Below are 20543 nucleotides of genomic sequence, written 5' to 3' on the forward strand. Positions count from 1 at the left end.
GACTTCCGGTTCCGGCGCCCAATGTGCTAGTCGTGTGCAACATCGCTCCGTCCCGTACAGTTATCGAGTGCACCGTTCGGCTCTCTCACAACGCTCTGCAATCACCGGAATCACCAGAACGAGTCATCCACATACATGGACAGGTTTGTTTCTCGGCCGAACCCGACGAGAAGGGCAATCCTACCTTCTTCCAGCGGCGCCTCCGAGACATCCAAGATGGTGGAGCTGGCGGAGACAGACGACATGCTGACATCCCCTGACGACGCTGCTGAAGGTGAGCCCTCTCCCACTGCGTCTCTGCAGACGGAACACCAGAACATAGCGGCGGCTGTTGCTGCCTATCTCAAGGCTGATATGAAGGCCATAGTGACGGAAGCGATACAGCAGCAGCTTGGCCCTTTGCAGCAAACAATAGAGTCTCATGGCCAACGCTTGCAGACGGCAGAGCAACGTGTCAGTGACCTGGAGGACTCGCTTCATGGCACACAGCGGTCCCTCGAAAACTCCAATCACTCCATCCATCTCCTGATGGAAAAGGTAGACGATCTAGAGAATAGATCCAGGAGAAACAATCTGAGGGTCATCGGCCTGCCGGAAACGGTTCCCCCTGGGGACCTCTTACATTTCTGCGCAGTGGCCATGCCAAAGGCTTTGGGCCTGCCGTCCCCGTGCAGGGTTGAACGTGCGCACAGAGTGGGTGCCCCTAGAGACCATCAAAAACCCACACCGGTGATAGTCCGCTACCTGGACTTCAATGACCGCTGACAGATCCTTCAAGCCTATAGAACCCAGCGCAACATGGTGGTGGAACGACGAACACTCACCGTATAATCGGAGGGGACTTCAACGCAGTACCATCTCCGCCAGAGGACAGATCGGGCGGCATCCGGCCCTCTCAACAAATACCCTCACCGCATGACAACCACCTGGGCGCTCTGATATCCACCAGCGGTATGATAGATGCATGGAGATTTCTTCACCCCCCTTGAAAGGGACTTCACCCATTTCTCCAACGTCCACGGTACCATGTCCCGCATTGACCTTTTTCTCTTATAAGCACTCTGCGTGATGTACTCACGCCCCAAGGAGACTGCATGTCTGATCTCTAAATACCACATTGCTCCATCCTACTTCTTACAGTACGCCCAGATCTCACACTTCATACGCACCCACTGTCCCCCACCAGGTCGCACCTCCTCCCCTCAGGCCTTCCAACAAATAATGACTCCCGCGACCACCAGGCTATCCGTGTCTAACCTCTACCTTATCCTTCGGGATATCCATCAACAGCCAGATAGTTTCATACCGCCCTTTATACAATTGTGGGCCCAGCTTATAGGCCAATCCCTGGAAGACACATATGCTAGTATCCTGAAGGGATGGCAGCAAATTAGGAAACATGTAATTTGTGAATCCTGGCTTGAACTCCAATTTAAACTGTTCCACCGAGCGTACTACGCCTTTAATTTCGTTCCTAAGTCCGCCTCACCTGACTGGCTGCAACACTGTCCCAAATGTAACATCCACCACCCTGACCTGATTCACCTGATGTGGTCTTGCCCTAAGATAGCTACTTTGTGGCAACGGGTTGTGGACTATATGAACTCTTTATCTGGTGGGGAGAGGGAACCCCTACCGTCCCTCTGTTTACTACATGATATACCCCAAGATCCCTCAATGACGGCCCCTCCAATTTCTCGCTGGGAACATCTTTGCCTGTTGGCTTCCAAAAAAACCATCCTTACCAATTGGCTGCTCCCTGCCATCCCAAATGTGATGGATCTGTCCAGCACCCTTCATAGACTCATGCTCTTAGACAAATCCGACTCCCTACACAATGAAAAAAGAACAGGACAATTTTTCCATACATGGTCAGCTTTCCTCACCACAACACTATCCTTAGATCAACTTAGGGACATTATGCTGTCCTTCCGATCCTCCAAATGGTACGATATAGCCAAACTAGACGGCTCCTTGGGAGCTTTAGATGTATTATAATATAATATCATTGCCAGCGATAACCTAACCCCAGGTACTGCACTGCTGCACTGACTACTTGCGAACCAAGATGGTGGAGAACCAGCTCTCTTTCCTTGTTCTGCTCCTATGTCCGACGTTCCTCGACCCTTGTCATACAGTTTGTCCCATCTTCAATGTTGATCTACTGTTTTCTGGTGCACTCCTACAATGGGCCCTTTCGAACCCTACGATGAAGCGATATGTGTTTGTGTTTTTGTGTTTTCTTTATTGCCTGCATTAATCTGTAACCGTGTAAACCACCTGACCTTTACTATACTGTTTGTGTACAGGGTTACTATGATGTCTTCTCATATGTACTTGCTTTGAAAAAACCCAATAAAAATTACATGCTCAAAAAAAAAAAATCTATGACATTTTAGACTGGAGTGCCTCCAGGTTTTGCATATTTTTAAAGGGTGCCGTGACTAAAAAAGGTTGATAAGTGCTGGGTAAGGGGTATGGATAAGTTAGTGTCAAGGGTTAGGAGTAAATTGTTAGGTTTTTTATTTAGAGGGTTAAGTGACAGGTTAGTTTTAGGGTCAGGTTAAATGTTAAGGTTGGAGTTTAAGTGTTAGATAAAATATTAACATTATGGTGAGGGTTAAGTGTTAGGGTTAGGTTGGGGGTTATCTTAAGAGTTAGACTAAGGTTTAGAGGCTAGTTTTAGAATGTAGTTCAAAAGTTAGGTGGCAGTTTAAAAGTTAGAATTAAAGTGTCTGTTACTCCTACAATTAAAATTAATTGTCATTCATGTGTTGAGTCATTCTCATACAATTTAGCCTTTCATGTTTTACAGGGTTATTCACAAAAGGATGAAGAGTTTGGAGAAGGCAGGAGTGAACAATTTAGGACATTAGTTTTGTATGCAGCTGCTAAATACCTGATGATTCTGCCAGTTTCTGTTTGCTAGCATGGTCAGTTTGCATCATGAAATTAATGCTAGAAGTTAAAAAATTATAGCACAGAGTACCTGTAACTCCCATCACCAGATTACAGTGTTTTATAGGACCCCCGTACTCGGCTGAAGTGAATAGCTGAACGGTGTTCGACTCCCTTCACTTTGGCTTTGTTATTCACTCAGCTGCCTTCGGAATAACCCCCTAAATATACAAGGTGTGGCAGTGCATGGCAATGCCACGGTGTAGTATGGCAACTTTGGCACCCAGGACTCTCAGGCAAAGGGGCTGAGAAGGTCCAGAATGTGAACCATGTTATTAGGAAGAGCCTGGCTTTTCAGGTTCTTTCAGATTTTTCTTATTGTAGCTGGGATCTGGAGCTCTGGAGATCTCTTAGAGCTCTGGGTGGGATGAGATCTCAAGTCCCGGGGCCAGGTGTTACCAATGACCAGCTTGGGCTGATCAAGTGGCTGAGAGCAGCCTCATTAGGTGCTCAGAGGTGTGCTCCGAGGTATGTGAGAGTTGTGTGGATGCAGGAGGCACAGAGCCACAGTAGACTCAGGTGCGTGCTGGACACGTGGAACAGCCAGTGAAGGTTGGGAGAGGTCGGGAATGTCGGTGACCCTAGGACCTGTGGAACACGCTGCTGAGAGAGCAGAGTGAGTTTCTTGGAGCTGTGGAAATCTACAAAGTGAAATTAAAAGACTGTCCTTTATGTTGCTTCTAGAAACTGTCTTGTGCAACAAGGGAGGTCTACCCTGTGGATGGAATGAGATGTTTGGTGTTTGCCCTTAATAAAACTTCATTTTACTTGCACCTCCGGTCTACAGTCGAGTGTCCTTGTTACAAAGGATATGAAAAGTCAGGAAGTCGGGTGGCTAATCATTACCTGCTGCCCAGCTTCCTGATTGGCAGGGAAGACGGCTTCATGTTCCCTTGTCGTCAGAGGAAATCTCCTTCTGACCGGAAGTTCCAGTATCGGGTGTAATATCGGAGCATTTGGGCAAGTATGAGTTCTCTCCCAAAAACTTGGTAATGGCACCGATACTGATACTAGTATCAGTGCATCCCTAATAATTTATGTGCATAAAAGCATGTAAATGCATGTAAACACGTAAATTCATTCCAGTGGTTAGAATAAAATAATTTTTTAGTCAACAGAATAAGCTTATGGGCATAAGCCTCTAAACACCTTATGCAGTTAAATGCAGGTGATTATGAGCCAAAATGCACATTTTCTGGCAGAAAGATCCAGCCTGGATGGGAGTATTTTAATATGCCTGTGTGCATGAGCCCTAATAGTTCAGGTTAGACCAGAGGTTGGGGGCTAAAAAGAAAGAGTTAATCTGCGCTACTGGAACTAAAATATATATATAAAATATAATAATACCTAAAGCAGCTATGTGGTGAAGGAGAAGATCTCCTTAGATTGAACGAGAGAGTTGTGTCACAGCGCTAAAGGTTGAATTAATAGAGTTGATGAGAAGTGTATTCGTGTAATCGGTGATTACGTTAAATAAAGAAATCAAGTGTTCACATAAAAAATCAAGTGTTCACATAAATGTGTAGAAAAGCTGCGTGTTTAGCACAGGCTATAAAAAGTTAAACAAACCCTAAGATAAATTGTTATATAGCAATGAAAAATCTAAAGTAAAAATATAACAACTAAAGTGTTAAGTATCAATAAATATCTAAAGTTATATTGTGTCACAAAGGAAGCAAAAACCGGAAATCTAAAAGTAGCACGTATGTGAAAGATTGTGACAAATTAAGATGATAACAAGTAAGGCAGAATAATGGTGAGTTTGTTACATTAAATGATCAATCAGTAATCTATATAAAAAGATCCTGATAGCCACACAGTGACAAGTGAAACAAACAAAAGTTTTTATCAATCTAAATTGATCTGTTAGCGGTAATCTTGCAGAAAAGATATCAATGGATTGGGAAACAATGTTCAATGGATAATGTCTAGAGGTCAGAAGAGAAAACACAAGGTGGATAGTATTGATCTTTTTCAGTTTGGTCAGCGGCCCCCTTATAGATGGGTACTCACCAGAATGCAGTGAGTAAACAAATTTTTGGATTAGCGGCAGTCGGGTCCACGATCCTGTTCCAATTCGAACTCAGTTCTTCCCGCGTTGAAGCTTGGCCAGGAGGGAGTTTATTCTCTGCAGTGCTGGAGATATCCAGCGTACACAGAGGCAATTTCTCCTAGATGCGCTGTCAGCGAACCACCTCTCAGCGGTTGGGGGCTGTTAGGTGTCCTGTTCACTTTTTTTTAGTGCCAGCAATCAGTGCACCAGAACACCTGATGTTAAAGGTTGCCTATATTTTCTGTGGTAATCCGCTACCATCTCCAACATTTTCCTTTCTCCCAACACTGCCTAATCGGTGCTTGCTGTGACCTTTGCTTATTCTGCAGACTTCACCTCACCTTCTGATTTTTTACTTTGCTATTGTCCCATGCCAGTAACAACTGTTTGCACTGGAGTAAACCCAAAGATTGCAACCAGAGAATGCAACAGAGAAATCCAAACTATCTTGTGGGGGCTCCAATTATACACTTTGAAGGATCTCAGTAATTTTATAGTACCTCCATACACTGTCAAATATCTGCCAAGCAATGTTTTTTTATGTCATGTTTTATTGTGTTCTGATATCAGACCGCTGCACAGTAAATCTTCCAGGAAAGCATAGTATTGCAGCTAATAATACAGCTCCTGTGGTGTGAAATACAGTACATGTTTAATAATGAAGTCCATTTTTAAAAGTGGGCCATTACAAGTCCCCTATTCACCTGTTAGCAATGTAAATAGCTTTGACAAATGATGCATGGTGAGCTGTGAATGACAATGATGGATAAAGCTTTAAAAGTTTCAGAATATGTGAAGCCGTACTTGATTGGTGACACGGCAAAAGTGACAGCCTGTCACGGAATAGTCTGTGCCCTCAGAGTTAACATCTTGTTAGTTACAGTAGAGTACATATTGGATTTTATGCTGTTAAAGCAGAATATATGTATTTAAAAGCCAAAAGTGAATCTTGCTCTTTTTTATTTCCATTTCATAATTCCAAAGCACAGCATAAAACAAACACTATTGTCAAATGGTATAACTGTTCTAATAATATGCTATGCATTAAGCAGAAGTGTGTAACCCTACGCTGACAACAACCATTGGCACAATACATCGCTGCACCTAACAATGTTATTATGGATGTCAATATGCCATTTAAGCGTTTATGCTAATGAAGGAGAATTTTGCTTGGTAGACATTTTTGGCTTATTTTTAGCCAACGTGATAATTTATGGTCTATAGTATACTTTAGGTCAAAACTAATAAAGCAATCACAAAATGAACTATAAGCATATACAGTATAACAAGGGCTGCTCCTTCCATGACGCACGCTAAAGTCTTCGTCCTAGTAGAGACTAGTGATGAGCAAGGTTCAGTTCACTGGACTTTCGACAAACCCAGCAGGAAGTTCACAAACACTGAACTTAACACTAAACCCCCCAAAGTCTATGGGAGTCAAATATTGTTATTTTTTTCTGGATATTTTCAGGGCTAACTTGAAAACTTGCCATTGGGCACATGTACCAATGCAAAAAAAGAAAAATGGAAAAATATGGTTAAGCCGTGACTGTCTTTTAATGCATGGCAAAGAATACATCTATATAAGACTTCCTCATGGATAAAATAATAAATATGAATGGAGGAGGCGAATTCAATGCACCCCCATATAGCAACATATGGCGAATGACTAAAATATCAGTTATTTCTATGTTATAAACAGAAATATAAACAATAGCGGCACATATCAAAGAAATCCCCTTGAAATATTTGATTATAATCTCTTCAAAGGGTCAGAGTTACATAACATGTCAAGTTATCATTGCTATAGATAACAGTATCTTTACTCTTCACTGAAGACTGTATTTGTTGACTATGACCGGGAATCTAAACAATGGCGTGACATATATCAGAGAAATCCCCTTGGTGTATTCGAATATAGTCTCTTCATACAGAGGGTCAGAGTTACATAACATATATAAATGAACCACCACATCAAATGAGAGCACACCCCGTGCTGAGAGTAATGTTGAGAGAATATTCATTTGATATTCCCCAGCAGTTCATCAATTGATCATAGGCAGCATTTGATATTCAGAAGCCCTTATATATCTGTATCATTCAAGAAATATATTGTTGCATTTTTTACAAACAGCCACTGTCTTTCACACATGCATTCCGATCAGGTCCGCCTGTCAGTTTTTCAGGTGGATCTGATTGGAAGTGGCTTGTTAGTCTATGGGCAGCCAGATCTAAATGAACGTCCATTTATATCCGGTTACACCTGGCTCTGGCCAGGTTGGGAAAAACAAACGGATCAGTGTTCTATTTCACCAGACCCGACCATGCTGGGTTGGGGTAATCTGATGCAAAATGACACATGTCTGTTTACATCCGATGCCCCATAGACCAACATGGGCCCGATAATATACGTTTTTTATCTTCTTCGCAAGATGGAGGAAAAAACTGGATGGACACGCATATCACAGCAGTGACATCCATTCTGATCAGCAGGGGGTCCATGCATGGATCCCCTGTGGATCTGAACTGAAAGCGCCTGTCTCAAAAGGATCCTTATCGTTGTTGTAGATAACTGTATAGAACAGAAGACTGATACTAATTAGCTTCTCCAAAATATATAATCATCCTGAATATCAATCCCATGTATCGTTCACCGTGAGAACCATTAACATTCAAAGAGAGAAAAAAAAATCCTAGGTATAGTCCATGTAAAAAATAAGTGGCCATCACATGTTGTACGTCAATTATTGTTCTTAGTGGGATATATACATAAAATACAAATACATGATACAAATTCCTGGTGATTCAATTACATAATTAGCTCTTTAAGATATATGTCATGGGCATGTCAAATGGTTCACATTATTGCTAAATATATCATATAGTTAAAAACTGCCCCATAGATGCTTAAACCCATAAAAAAAGGAGAGACTTCATAGTAGCCACTTGTTCCACTCAGTTCCTAAAGTTCATATTAATGTGAGAAAAACAATATGAAGCCCTAACAATGAATCAGAAAGAAGTCCATTTGCCTTTATCCACAAGGGCATCAAACAGTCCTGTAGTACTTATCTGTAACAGTAATTTGCCTCATTGCTGGGTCTTAAATGATGTGGGGTAATGATCTGATCGGTTTCACTGCTCCCTGGCTTACGCAGAGATCTTATTCTTATTCTCATTTGTGTGCTGGTTCATTTATATGTGTTATGACCCTTTGTGGAAAGAGATTATAATCAACTATGTCAAGGGGATTTCTTTGATATGTGATGCTATTGTTTAGATTCCTGGTTATATCATAGAAGAACTGATATTTTAGCCATTCACCATATGTTCCATTGTGCTATATAGGGGTGCATGGAATTAGCCTCCTGCATTCATATTGGTTATTTTATACATGTTGATGGCTTATACAAATTTTTATTTTTTTGGGACACCACTATTGGAACCTTAGCCCATAAGTGAGAATATTGCAGCTTATTGAAGTATGGCCTCTTTTAGATCATGGGTCCCTATATGGTTGTGTATTTATTAGGGGTGGGGGGGGGGGGTTTTACCCGGGTACTTGCTTTTACAAATTGTGAGTTGGTAACAAATGACATGTGGGATGGGATTGGGTACAACTTATTTTGGTTTTGACTATTATTGCAGGTATCATACTGTATTAATAAATCTAGAGTTTTACATCTGCATAAGTTGTGTTGTAGTTCCAAACAGTAAGATGGCCATAAGCATTTTGTTCTGTTGTGATTATGTGCTGATTAACATGCTTTTGGGATGTGTTAAGCCTGCGTGTGAAGTTGTCCTGCACTCTCATGTGCTGATAAGGAAATGCTGACAGGAGAGAGCAGGGAGATGATCTCATCAAGCTTCTGCTTTACTGCCCAATCACCTAGGTGTGTTGCTTAAAAAGAAAAGTCAGGACATCAGGATGGCTCTGCCGTCTTTTTGAGATTGTGTAAATCTCTAGTTGGACAGAAATACAAATCCTTTGGCGGGTAAAACAACTTCCATATACGAGTTACATTGGGGTACTTAGCAGTCTGGCTGGAGTTCATCTTTAAAGGGTAATTTCACTTTCCCAGGGGAATTTGGGGAAATGGAATTATCACCTCCAATCTAGCCCTTTCTCCCCCTTCTGCTATTCTTACCTTTCGGCAAATGCTCCTTCCCTTCCACCAATGCCAGTGTACTATCTATACTCCCCATCCTGCCGTTTGGTGCAGCCCTGAGCTATGTATTTTTAATTTAACTCACAAATGGCAAGCACTCATTGGTCAGTGTGGTCACATATTTGGGGGGGGGGGGTAAATTCAATTTTCCTAAATTCACCTGGGAATTAACCTTTAAGGAACCATGGAACTCCAAACATTACCCAAACATTACTGTAGTTCTAGAAGCCTGTAATCATTTCTGCAGTGAGTTAGGGAAATTGAAAGCTTGCCCACACATTGAAGGTTTTACATTATAAAATAAAAAATAACTATACCCTGGACCAACTTGTCATAAGGTAGGTCACTAATACAACTGTTCCAAACAGCTGCAGCTGTGCCACCAAATATGTTTTAGGACACATGAAAACTTATGTAAAAATGCTGAGTTCAGATCCATACAGCGTATGTTTTAAGTAGATCTGAATGCAGCAATATTGTATATTATAGGTCCATGCACATACAGTAGCTGTGTTGTGCTCAGTAATCTTGTGCTGCATTCAGCTGCATAAAACCAAAGTAAAAATTCTGCATCCGCAGTCAGTATTTCTGCATAATTTACACGTGTACCTATGTAAACGCATGTGAACCCATGTTTATGCATACATGCTTGGGCAGAAAACTGAGCTAAAGCAATGGAAGAAGAATTTCAGATGCAAGCCTTTAACATACTGTATGTTTACACATCTAAATGCATATAAACCATTTTTGGACTGTTACATGTGTTTTTTTCTTTTTTTGCAGCAAGAGCCTGCGTAGATATCAGTATTTTATTACACCTGTGTACACGATAACATTTTGACTTGACAGCTTAGTTTAAAGGAAAACTGAGGTTCCTCTATTCTGCTTCTAGCAGCCACTATGAGTTCTCTTAATTCCACACCAAATCAGTGCACTGAAATGTTTCTCTTGACTGGCACTTCAAAGAACAGACACCCTTTTCTCTAATTACTGTATTTTTCTCATGTGTACTCTGTTGATTCACTTCTAAGAGGCTTGATCTATAGCAACCATAATGCTGTAAAGGCTACGCAGTCTAAAGATTACAAAATAACATTTTATATTATACAAACTCTTCTAAGCTGAGCAATAGCCATAAAATAGATCGACTCATGAAGGTTTGTATGACTATTAGTTGTTGCAATGAAAGTGATATTGGTGTGTTCTGGCTTCTGTCTTCCTTTGGAGTGTCTGGATATAATTGTCCGGCGCATACAGCTGCTGATGAGAATAGCAGAGGTTAGCAGACACCGTACAATAGCCTAAGCGCCTCGAATGTTTCCCCTGTGCACACTAAAGGACTCAGCAGCTCCTCAATGACTCTTCTCTTTCCAGAACATTAAGGGAAAAAAGAAAGAGCTGGCTTTAACAAACCTTCTGCTGATAACACACATAACTTCTCAGATGGCCTAAGAGCTGTACGACTTAAAGCTCTGTAACTCTGCAATGGCTGAAAAGCAGATTGCAAAGTTTAAATTTAGCACACCACCAATTAAATCTAAAGCTAACTTACACTCGCTGTAAGCATAAATATAACATCTGTGACATTAACAGCTTCCGTGCTTTCTATTTCATATAAGCTGACAACACACCGAAAATACAATCATTTCTTTACAACTTAAAATTAGAATACGAATAAATGAGAGCAGTCTTCACAGATTATTCCGGGACCAAATATTCACTGGAACAATTCCAAATAAATAAAGCCAGGCTCTGTAAGGATTGCTCTAATGACATGTGCATATACTAAACTAAGTAAGTTGTCAGAATATTTTAATACAGCATATGACAATTATTTGGTAAGTAAAATCAAGAAAAACTAGTAGAATTCTCTTTGAGAAAGTCATTTATTGCTTCTTTCATTTGAGACATTGGGCAATAGAACGGTATGTATGTGGCTTCTTCAAGGTAGTAACCACTATGTTTTCCCAAAATTAACTTGCTTTTGTGAGTGCTGAGCAGAATTTTAGGTTATAGCACTTGACTTCTATCAATAGTAAAATATTTGGAATGGTACACAGGCTGGGTACTGAACTTGGATCTAGGCGCCAATTCCTATAACTACATTGGATTCATGGGACGTCACGTAGCATAGCCTTTACAATTCTAATTTAGTTGTTACGCTTGCTTCCTAATAAGGAAGTTGTGTAATATTGAAAATCCCTTCAGCCTTCTACAGCAGCAGTTTCTCCCTTCTCCTGACCCCTCCTGTCACATTGAACTGAACCCCAGCCTGTCTTTTTATTTCTGCTTAGATCTGAAAAAGTATAATACATGTACAATAATGCTTAGATCTGGATAGCATAATATGTGTTATAGGAATCTATTTGTGTCCACTACAAGTGGTTCTCTTCTTGGTCAGTTACATGCTGCCTGAACTGTTAAAGCCCAACTCCAGGTTCTTCCACCTTTATATTATGCCTGCTTTTTTTACTTACATTGTTTAGATGTCTTTAGTCCAGTCATGTGAGTTGCAGAGTCCTTTTTTTTTTGATGGGCAGCCCTCAAGTAATGCAGACGGGTGCTGACGTGATGGCTTCAGTGTTGCTTTCTGATTCATTATATTGTGTTTGCAAAGCGACATGGTGATGTCGCTTTGCAACATACTGTCAGTGCAGGCTTAGGGGGCAGCGTACACTGACAGTATGTTCTTAGTCTTCCCAGAATGTCCTTCTTAGAAGACTGAGAATATCTAATGGCAGAAATGGGTTACTGTGGGAACGGTGCTAGAGAGGAGGCAAGTATTGCAGCCCAAACTGCATTTTTCAACCCCCAGGTAATCATTTTAGAAAAAAAATTATTAGCCCAGAGTTGGTCTTCAAGAAGATATTAGGATATGGATGTAGTGTGAGATATAATATCTGCTGTATTATATTTGTTTATCAGTTATATAAAAGAAAATTATTGTAATACAGTACTTTTTATTAGCAGTTAACAGTAATGAATTGCCATCCTGTCTCTAGACATATCTGTGTTATGTGTTCTAAAAAATAATAATAATTTAAAAAAATAAACCTTTGATTCTAGCTTCCAGTCTTCTTTGACTTCTCAAAATGTTCTGCAAATGCCTTTGAGTTGGGGCATAGGATTAAAATAATTTGGAACATAACGTTTTAGCACCAATAAATTGAACAAGGGCGTATTTTCTTTTTATTATGTATTTGGTCACTTGAAACTTGAAATGTTGGAGAGGAATGCAAGTGATTTGAAGTGACTGTAAACCCAGAAGTAAATCTGCTACTTTTGTTTCCCTTGATCCCTGTGTGTGTTGTAAAGTAGCAACCACCCCAAGCTCGCTATTGTGATAGACTATAACTTGAAATCAAATTAGCTAACGAAATATGAGATTGTAGTCTATCACGGGAGTGAGCGTGGATCAGTGGCTACTTTTATAGGGACCATGGGGAACAATAGTAGCCACCCTCCAAGAAGGACAATGTCAGCACACATTTAAAAATGATTAGAGAGGATCTACAGCCGAGTTATACACAAATGAGCTACACTTATGTTAATAGTTAAGGAACTTGAATGCATTTTTATGATTTAAGTCCTGAGTTTAGTGTTACTTTAAGTTTTTCTGTGTGCGGGTAAAAAGGAACTCCTGCAGAAACCAACTCATGGTATCTACTTCTCAATCACATGGTTTAAATTAAATCATATATGACCTACATTGCTATTACCCACATCCTGGCTAAAGTAAATCAAACAATGTGCAGTATCTATATTGTAACAAAAGAGGCTTGCTTGGGGGGACCTTGTATATACACTGCTGTTTTATTCAAGAACATTTCCCAGTTGACTTGCCATGTTTTTTACTGGTAGAATGTCAACATGGCATTACATTATTGCCTGCCTTGTTTATTTTGTTAAATATACTTTAGAAACAAATTTAAAATGCTTTGTCTTTCTCTGAAAATATTGGTTTAATGTGTTGTTCCTTAACATTTAATAAAAAGCGCACACAGAAATAAAATTAAAAAAGTTTTAGAAGCGTTCTGAAATATGCCAATTCATTTGTTTTATGGTATTGTCCCTCCTTCCAGAAGCCTATATAAAACAGATTTAAGGCTTCATAAAAAAAAAACACAGAGAAATACATTAATGGACAATCGATTCCAAGAAGCAGGCAGGAGAGAAGAGAAAGCTAATCTACGGCAATTTGTGTTCATGCTTGCATAAAATACTGATCCTGCTTGCTGGGTCTGAAAAATACATGAAGGATATTTGAACAAAAAAAATATATTTTCTTTCTATGACCCCCTCTCTATTTGAATGACCACACTCTGTGATTCAGTAAGGCAGGTTGTGCTCACACACGTCTGCTCAATGTGTTAATACCATTTTCACTTCACAATTTCTAAGCTCCACTTCTACAGCACCATTTATTACAAGGTGAAAATATATTGGTTCAACGTGCAAAGATCCATCTAGCTTATATTCTGGTAATGTTATCATAAGTTCATAGCTATAACAAAATAATAATAGTAGTGGTACTAGAAATAGCATTAGTATCAATAATACTAATTACAGTTAGTTTTGTTAAAATAATTGAAGTAGCCAAGCAGGATTTTGGCTGCAGACAATAAAAATATTACTAATATATATTAAAGTCGAGCTACAGCTGCAGTGTATTCCCGGAGCATTTGCCATGCAGGTATGCACAGCATTAGTGTACATTATGGAAGACCACTAGTTTACCCTCCTCCAGTGATGGAAAGTCCACTCTCCCCCTGTTTATGCCATTCACAGTTGCTGGTTTCTTTGTCCATTGTAACCTCTGTTGATGCAACTCCTGTATGCATGCATGTATGTGTCTGGCTCTATTCTTGCATCTTACAGATAATGAGAGTGGACCAAGAGAATACACTGCACCATTCATGTGCCACAGGCAGTGAACACAGAGACAAACCTTACTTGCAATGCATATTAACATGCAACATAATACAGAAATGTAAATTGGCCATTAATGTTTTCTGTTGCCAGGCAGTTTACAGAGCTGTATACAACTTTAAATCTTCCATTATTTGTTTAAAAATTGAGTAAACAGTGCATAGTTTCTATTGATTTACATTTCTGTACTGAGAGTATTTTGGGGTATCTGTGGTTGAATAAGCATACTGGAATAAGCGCAGACAATGAAAAGATTGCCACTATTTGTTGTTGAGCATTTTGCTATGTCAGTGAAAAGCAATGGCTTAGGCTACAGAACATTTGGGTTAATTCTCTGTAGAGTTTAAAGACTAATAGGTTAATCCAAGAGAAGTTTTGGCAGCAGACTTGATATGTTCTAGGTAATAGAAATTAGATACGATCAATGTTTGAGGACAGGCTGAAAACAAGTTTGCCCTGTTCCATGCATCACATCTGAAATTCTGGGAGACTTTCATTTGTCCATGAAGTTAGGCAGCCTCCCAGCAGGATAGGAAAATTGTCATTTAGGGATCCTTTGTAGACCAGCATTTCTTCACAGATAAGAGCTATGTATTTTCCCTTTTTTTTTTAATAATACATTTATAAATTTTCCAGCAGCAGTACACTATGTTTTATTAAAACCTTTAACAATCTGACTTTTGCATACAGGGGAGCATTGCAGGTATCTACAAACATGTCAACATGCATACATCAGTTTAATTTCTTGGGGACCTTTGGTAGGCTCTCTTATGCTGTCTTTTATATCTCTCATCCTCCCTGTGCATTCCTAATTTTTTTGCCGGCAGTCAGAAGGGGTAGTATTATCAGATACAGCTCCCTAAAAAAAGTATTACAGGAGCATAAAGAAGCCAAATTGAATTTGCATCCTCCATGCTAGATCATTTCCCACATGTCTGCTAATTGCTGTCATTAGACAAAATACACTTAAAGTGGCAATTTAGTGCATAGTTTTTAATACAGTTTTTGCAGCAGGATAAGGGCCTGTGTCAGCGGGCTTATGGTTGTGTGTTGATCGCATCAGTTTAACATCAGTTTGAAACATGTTTTACATAATTCAGAATTCATTCACAGGTGCATTTGACCCACAGTTCACCTCCGTCTGACTTGCATTTTATACCGCTTCAAATTAGTTTTTACATTCCCATAGACTTGTATGGAAATGCAGAACCTGTATGAAGCAAACAAAAGCCCGTCGACAAAACGTTAACATTCCCACCCATGTTAGCATTTTGAATAAATGTAAAAAACATTATTTATTATGTATCACTTATCTTAATAAATAAGGTGTCAATTAGTGAAAATTCACTTTGCAAAAAATACCCAATCACGTGCAAGGAAAGTTTTAAAGAAACAGGTTTTTTTGCTTGCACATGATTGGATGATTAAAGTCATTCATAAAGCTAAGTGAAAACTCCTTTTGCAAAGAAAAACTTAACTTAGCTTAGTGAATGAGATGAGGTCATGCTGTCTTAATTATGCAATTAATCAAAAAAAATCTAAATTCCTGTTTGTTTTTTTAAATTTGCTTGCACATGATTAGGTATTAATTGCAAAATGATTTTCACTTTGTTTCACCTTATCCTCTAAGATAAGTACAAATTAAGCTGTTTGTGTGTATGTATGTGTGCGTCAGATGCAGTGAAATTTATACCATGAAAAGGGGCTGTGATAAGATGATCCTTTTGGCTATTGAGGGTGTTGAGTCTGATCATATACTTTCAGGTAAAAAAAAAGATGGACACATACGTTTTTGCATTTCTGTGCAATAGTATGACAAAGCGTGGAGTAAAATATAGCTACAGCAAACAACCTTGTGGCACTAGCATCATATGATGGGTTTCATATAAAGATGATATATGCTAAAATTGACTCCAGTCTGCACCAAGTCCAGGCTCTCACTAGTTGTGATGTCTTTATATTGCTGCTTTTGAGACTTCAAAACCCTGTGAGGACTTCTTGAGGGCCCTGAGGTAGACTGTAAGAAAAACCAACACTACAGACCAGAAATAAGAAAGGAGGTAAGTAATTTGTGGTTTTCGGTTAGATTTTTTACGAACAAAAACACGTGATTAGCTAGGGGCAGCAAGGGTAAGTCGGAGATGGACTAGATGAGGAGTTCTTCAAAGGCTAAGTTTTCCTTCTTGACTATGTTTCATTTTATACCCATATCCATATTCATACTCCCCCCAAATTACCTGAATCGTGGGGGTTCTTCTCCCCACAGGCTAGTGTTCATATTTTAATTTGGCGTGGTTGTGCATGGCTCTACCCACCCAGCCTCATCCTCTATTCACAGATCCTTTGACCTTTGACAGGAATGGAGAAACTGCAGCAGAGGGACTTTTAGTGCATTTTCCTTCTGTCCATGTTACTGGGTGTCTGTACTGAGGTACGTACATAGACAGGAGGAAGACTCTGCAGAAGCCATAGCAAGCACTCTTTGCAGTGCTTTACTGGCTCCAATGCAAAAAAAATAATGAATGCAAATTTTCTTCTTTTATAGAAACGTGCAACACTAATATTTATTTCTAAAAAGGTGGGATTTCCCTTTAACTACACATAATTTCCGCTGAAACAAAGAACTAAGGCACATGCGCCACCTAGTTCTTGTCAAGTATTTTTAATAACTGTGCTCTGAATTGCAAAGATCCTACTTTATAGGATTCTAAATTAATCTTTGAAATCTCAGCTAACATTTCTTTTCCTGAGTGAAACTATTTGACACATTAAGCAATGTGCATACTTAGCAACACTCCATGTGCCATTATGTTCTCTGGTACAGGTCAAAAATTACACCACTCTGCTTTCTAAAGATAAACCTTTCTTTCATATACAGTATGATAAATTACATACTGCCTTGAATTAAGACATATCCCCTGGTTGAAGAGGCTCTTTAGAGGAAAAAAAAGCTATGTATTTTTAGTGTCAATATACAGAAATAACTTAACAAAAGAGCAGCTTTCATATCGCACGGCAATGTTTTGTTCTAGAGGTGAAGCTCTTGTCAGAAAGTTGTGTGGATTGGTTGACCACATTTAGTGCTGCTTCCCTGCTCTTCTGCAAAGTACACTTCATTAGAAATTCAGCAGAGAAATGCTGGAAGTGTCTATGTTTGCATAACATACCAGCAGCCCCATAAATAATGTGCTAGCTTCTAGTCACACCTTGGGATCAGCCTGCTGACACACGAAGCAATGCAATTGCATTTCTGCTGTTAGCTTCTCTGTTAAAGAGACTTTCATTAAAATGTTGCAGTTTGTTTCATGTTGTTTTCTTCCAGAGGGCTGCATCATTGCCTTATTTTTTATAGATATATTTTATATGTGAATATAAATGTGCTAGAAACAGCAGTGGGCACCCAAGGTTTACACCATCACAAAGCTGTTATGAAAAAGAGACACAATAAAACCACACACACGTGAAATAAATACAACACAAAATATTAATACTTAAAAACTTAAACTTTAAAAAATTAGTATCAGGGATGTAACTACAAATCATGCCTAACTAACACCCTCTGTAGGGAATGGCAGTGTCAACTGTGACAATACGTGTGATTAATCCTAACATGCAGTATGCATCAAGGACATGCAGCAGGAGAGCTGTCAGCATAGCCAGTATACTACATTGGTGTAACAATAACCATAGCAACTTATTATATATTATACAGGGTTATTTTCAGTCTATAGCAAAAGTTCAGAGGGCAATAAATCTACACTGCTAAGATAGATATACAAATGCTTCTTACCGCACAGAGGGGGATCTGTGACTAGACAATCCTGAGCTCTGACTTTAGTCCTTCTATACTGGAAACCTCACAGTTAAGTTTTCCTTATCATCCCCCCAATAGGGCTCCCTCCTACCCCGGGCCCGCTGCAATGGCTTACACCACTGTATGAACCACAGCAGACTTTTAGCAGGTACATTTTGCACATCATGTGCCCCTACCTTGTTCCACCACCTGACTTTTAGGCAGGCAGTTGGGCAATCCATTACCATAATGTGGTTTAGTATAGTGGCCAGTTCTGGTCCATTCTATTTAATCTAGCTGTAGTCACTTGAATCTGCAGCAATAATTCATTCTTTAAAATCCTTGCTGGCTGGCACATGCAAAGCCATATCTGTAACTAGGACAGTCATTACTCCTATAGGATGCCACAGGGTTGCTACCTCTGTTGCCTCTTCTTGACTAACAGCTAGGTTATGCATTTTCAAGAAAGTTAAATCAGGAGCCAATTTTCTTTTATTCTACAAAGGCAGATTGCCATTGTTTAGTGTAAATTGTTTTTATATTTTTTATTTTGTGATGTATTTGGAGGGGCTGGTCTGCCCTGGGTACCACCTTTTAGGAAGTACTTCTGCTGAGCGTGTACACCGCTGAGAACATTGATCTGCTTCCTGCATTAACTATGTCATTGCATCAAAAAGGGTGGAAGCCTAAAGGTGGTGAAGGCATTGCACATTTTTTCTCAACATTTAATGCCACGACTTGGCATTTCTGCTACCACAAATGGTGTGCTGTAAAATGTTATGGTTTTCATCATGTTACATCAGCAAAGTGTACCAAATACAGTTCTAATTAGTGACGTACCCTTTCCCTCTATGGGTATCATTCTATGGCTTGTTGTGTCCCTTAAGTGAGAGAATGGAAAGTAAAGTGTTTATATGTGCACAGTTTTGATACAAATGGGGTACTGTATGAAGAGCATTCATTAAGGAAAAGATTATTGCATAGAAACTCTCTGAGCCTGATTTACTATAGTGTGAATGGCATTTTGAGATAGGAGAAGCTCTATTTGATCATATTCCCCTTAACAGGATTAAATATTTGAAGTGTATAGGTTTGCTTCATCTCACTTCACACTATTGCAAATCAAAAACTACCTGTCACAATCTTACATCAATTTTGATGTATATTATCTATACGTTTTTAATAAAACCACACAGACTTGGATTTATAAATAAATACAGTATGGACAGTAGATATTTGGATATAAATAAATAAAACACAGCTTATTACTGTCAACCTTAAGTATATTGCTTTGTTTTTCAGGTTTCAGAAAGATGTGACTATGTTTTTGTCAATGGAAAAGAGATGAAGGGCAAGGTTGGCGTAATGGTGAACTTCACATACCAATATCTGAGTGCACCTCTGCAGATTACCATCTGGGTTCCTCGACTGCCTCTGCAGATAGATATCTCTGACACTGAACTCAGCCAGATTAAAGGATGGAGAGTGCCCATTATTTTCAACAGGAGGTGGGTCTATCTTGTTTCTTGAGAATATCAATCAATTATATCAATCAGACCAAACACAGTAAACATATTGGGGGGAATTTATCAAAACTGGAGCAGACAAAATCTGGAGCTGATTTGCGCTGCAGCCAATCACCTTCTCTCTCATGTTCAAATCTTACCTGGGAAAACTGAAGAGAGCTTCTGATTGGTTGCCATGGACAACTGCTTCACGTTCTGTTTGCTCCAGTTTTGATATATTCCCCCCATTGCATGTGACACTGAGTTATGTAATCTTTTCTGATGACTGGCAGAAACTGAAGAGGTGTCTATATAATAAAAACAAAATCACTAAATCAATATATCAATATGTAGTGAAAATAAACATAGCAAATAAGATGTATTCTAATATTTTTTGTAGATCTCTCTGCAACCTTTTAACCACAGTGGTAATCTTAGGGCCTCTTTACATGAATGGTTATTTTTTAAAGTGACATTAATCCCTCAGATTTTTTAACATAAACCAATACTGTAATGTGTGCCTTACTGTAATCCATGGTTGATTCCCTTCTCTTTGCTGCTCTTCCTTTTAAATCCTCATGTCTTCTCATGCTGGGGAAGAACTTCCCTTTTCAGCTCAGGGCCACTTCCTGTAGTGCTGGCTCAGGTTTAAAGCCTATACAAACATATACACAGACACCGTGTATCCATTCCTGAGACAAGGCAGTCTGCTGCAAAACAGAAGTTCTGCCCAGCATGAGAACAGATACAGATTTAAAAGGAAGAGCAGCAAAGAGAAGGGAAACAACCATGGATTACAGTAAGGCACACATTACAGTATTGTTTTATGTTAAAAAAATCTGAGGGTTTAATGTCACTTTAAGTCAAGAGAAATGCAAAAATAGCTCAGAAGCTGCTCTGGATTACCTCAGCTTAAAAATCAAGTTTGCTTTTCCGACCATGTGTCATATTATACCCATTTTTAGGATGTAGCATGAAATATGGTCACATATTCAAAAAACCCCACCCCTAAAGAGCCCCACCACTTACCTGAATCAGGGTTAGTCTCTTCGCAGGCTGTTGACTTTTTTGGCGTGACTGTGCATGGCTGCACCCGCACAACCGCATTATCCATTAATAGATCCATTTGTAAGATC

At 39.4% G+C, this 20543-nt stretch overlaps 1 protein-coding gene across 1 annotated transcript in view; it reads left to right on the forward strand.

Annotated features, from left to right (window-relative positions):
* TMEM132C (transmembrane protein 132C) overlaps nucleotides 1–20543 on the forward strand; it is a 374589-nt gene that overhangs the window by 341523 nt on the left and 12523 nt on the right. Inside the window, exon 6 of the mRNA XM_018576482.1 lies at nucleotides 19205–19410. Coding sequence (XP_018431984.1) covers nucleotides 19205–19410 — 206 coding nt within the window. The remainder of the gene's footprint in view (nucleotides 1–19204; nucleotides 19411–20543) is intronic.

Source organism: Nanorana parkeri, unplaced genomic scaffold, assembly GCF_000935625.1.
Source record: "Nanorana parkeri isolate BGI_ZX_2015 unplaced genomic scaffold, ASM93562v1 scaffold68, whole genome shotgun sequence".
Lineage (NCBI taxonomy): Eukaryota > Metazoa > Chordata > Amphibia > Anura > Dicroglossidae > Nanorana > Nanorana parkeri.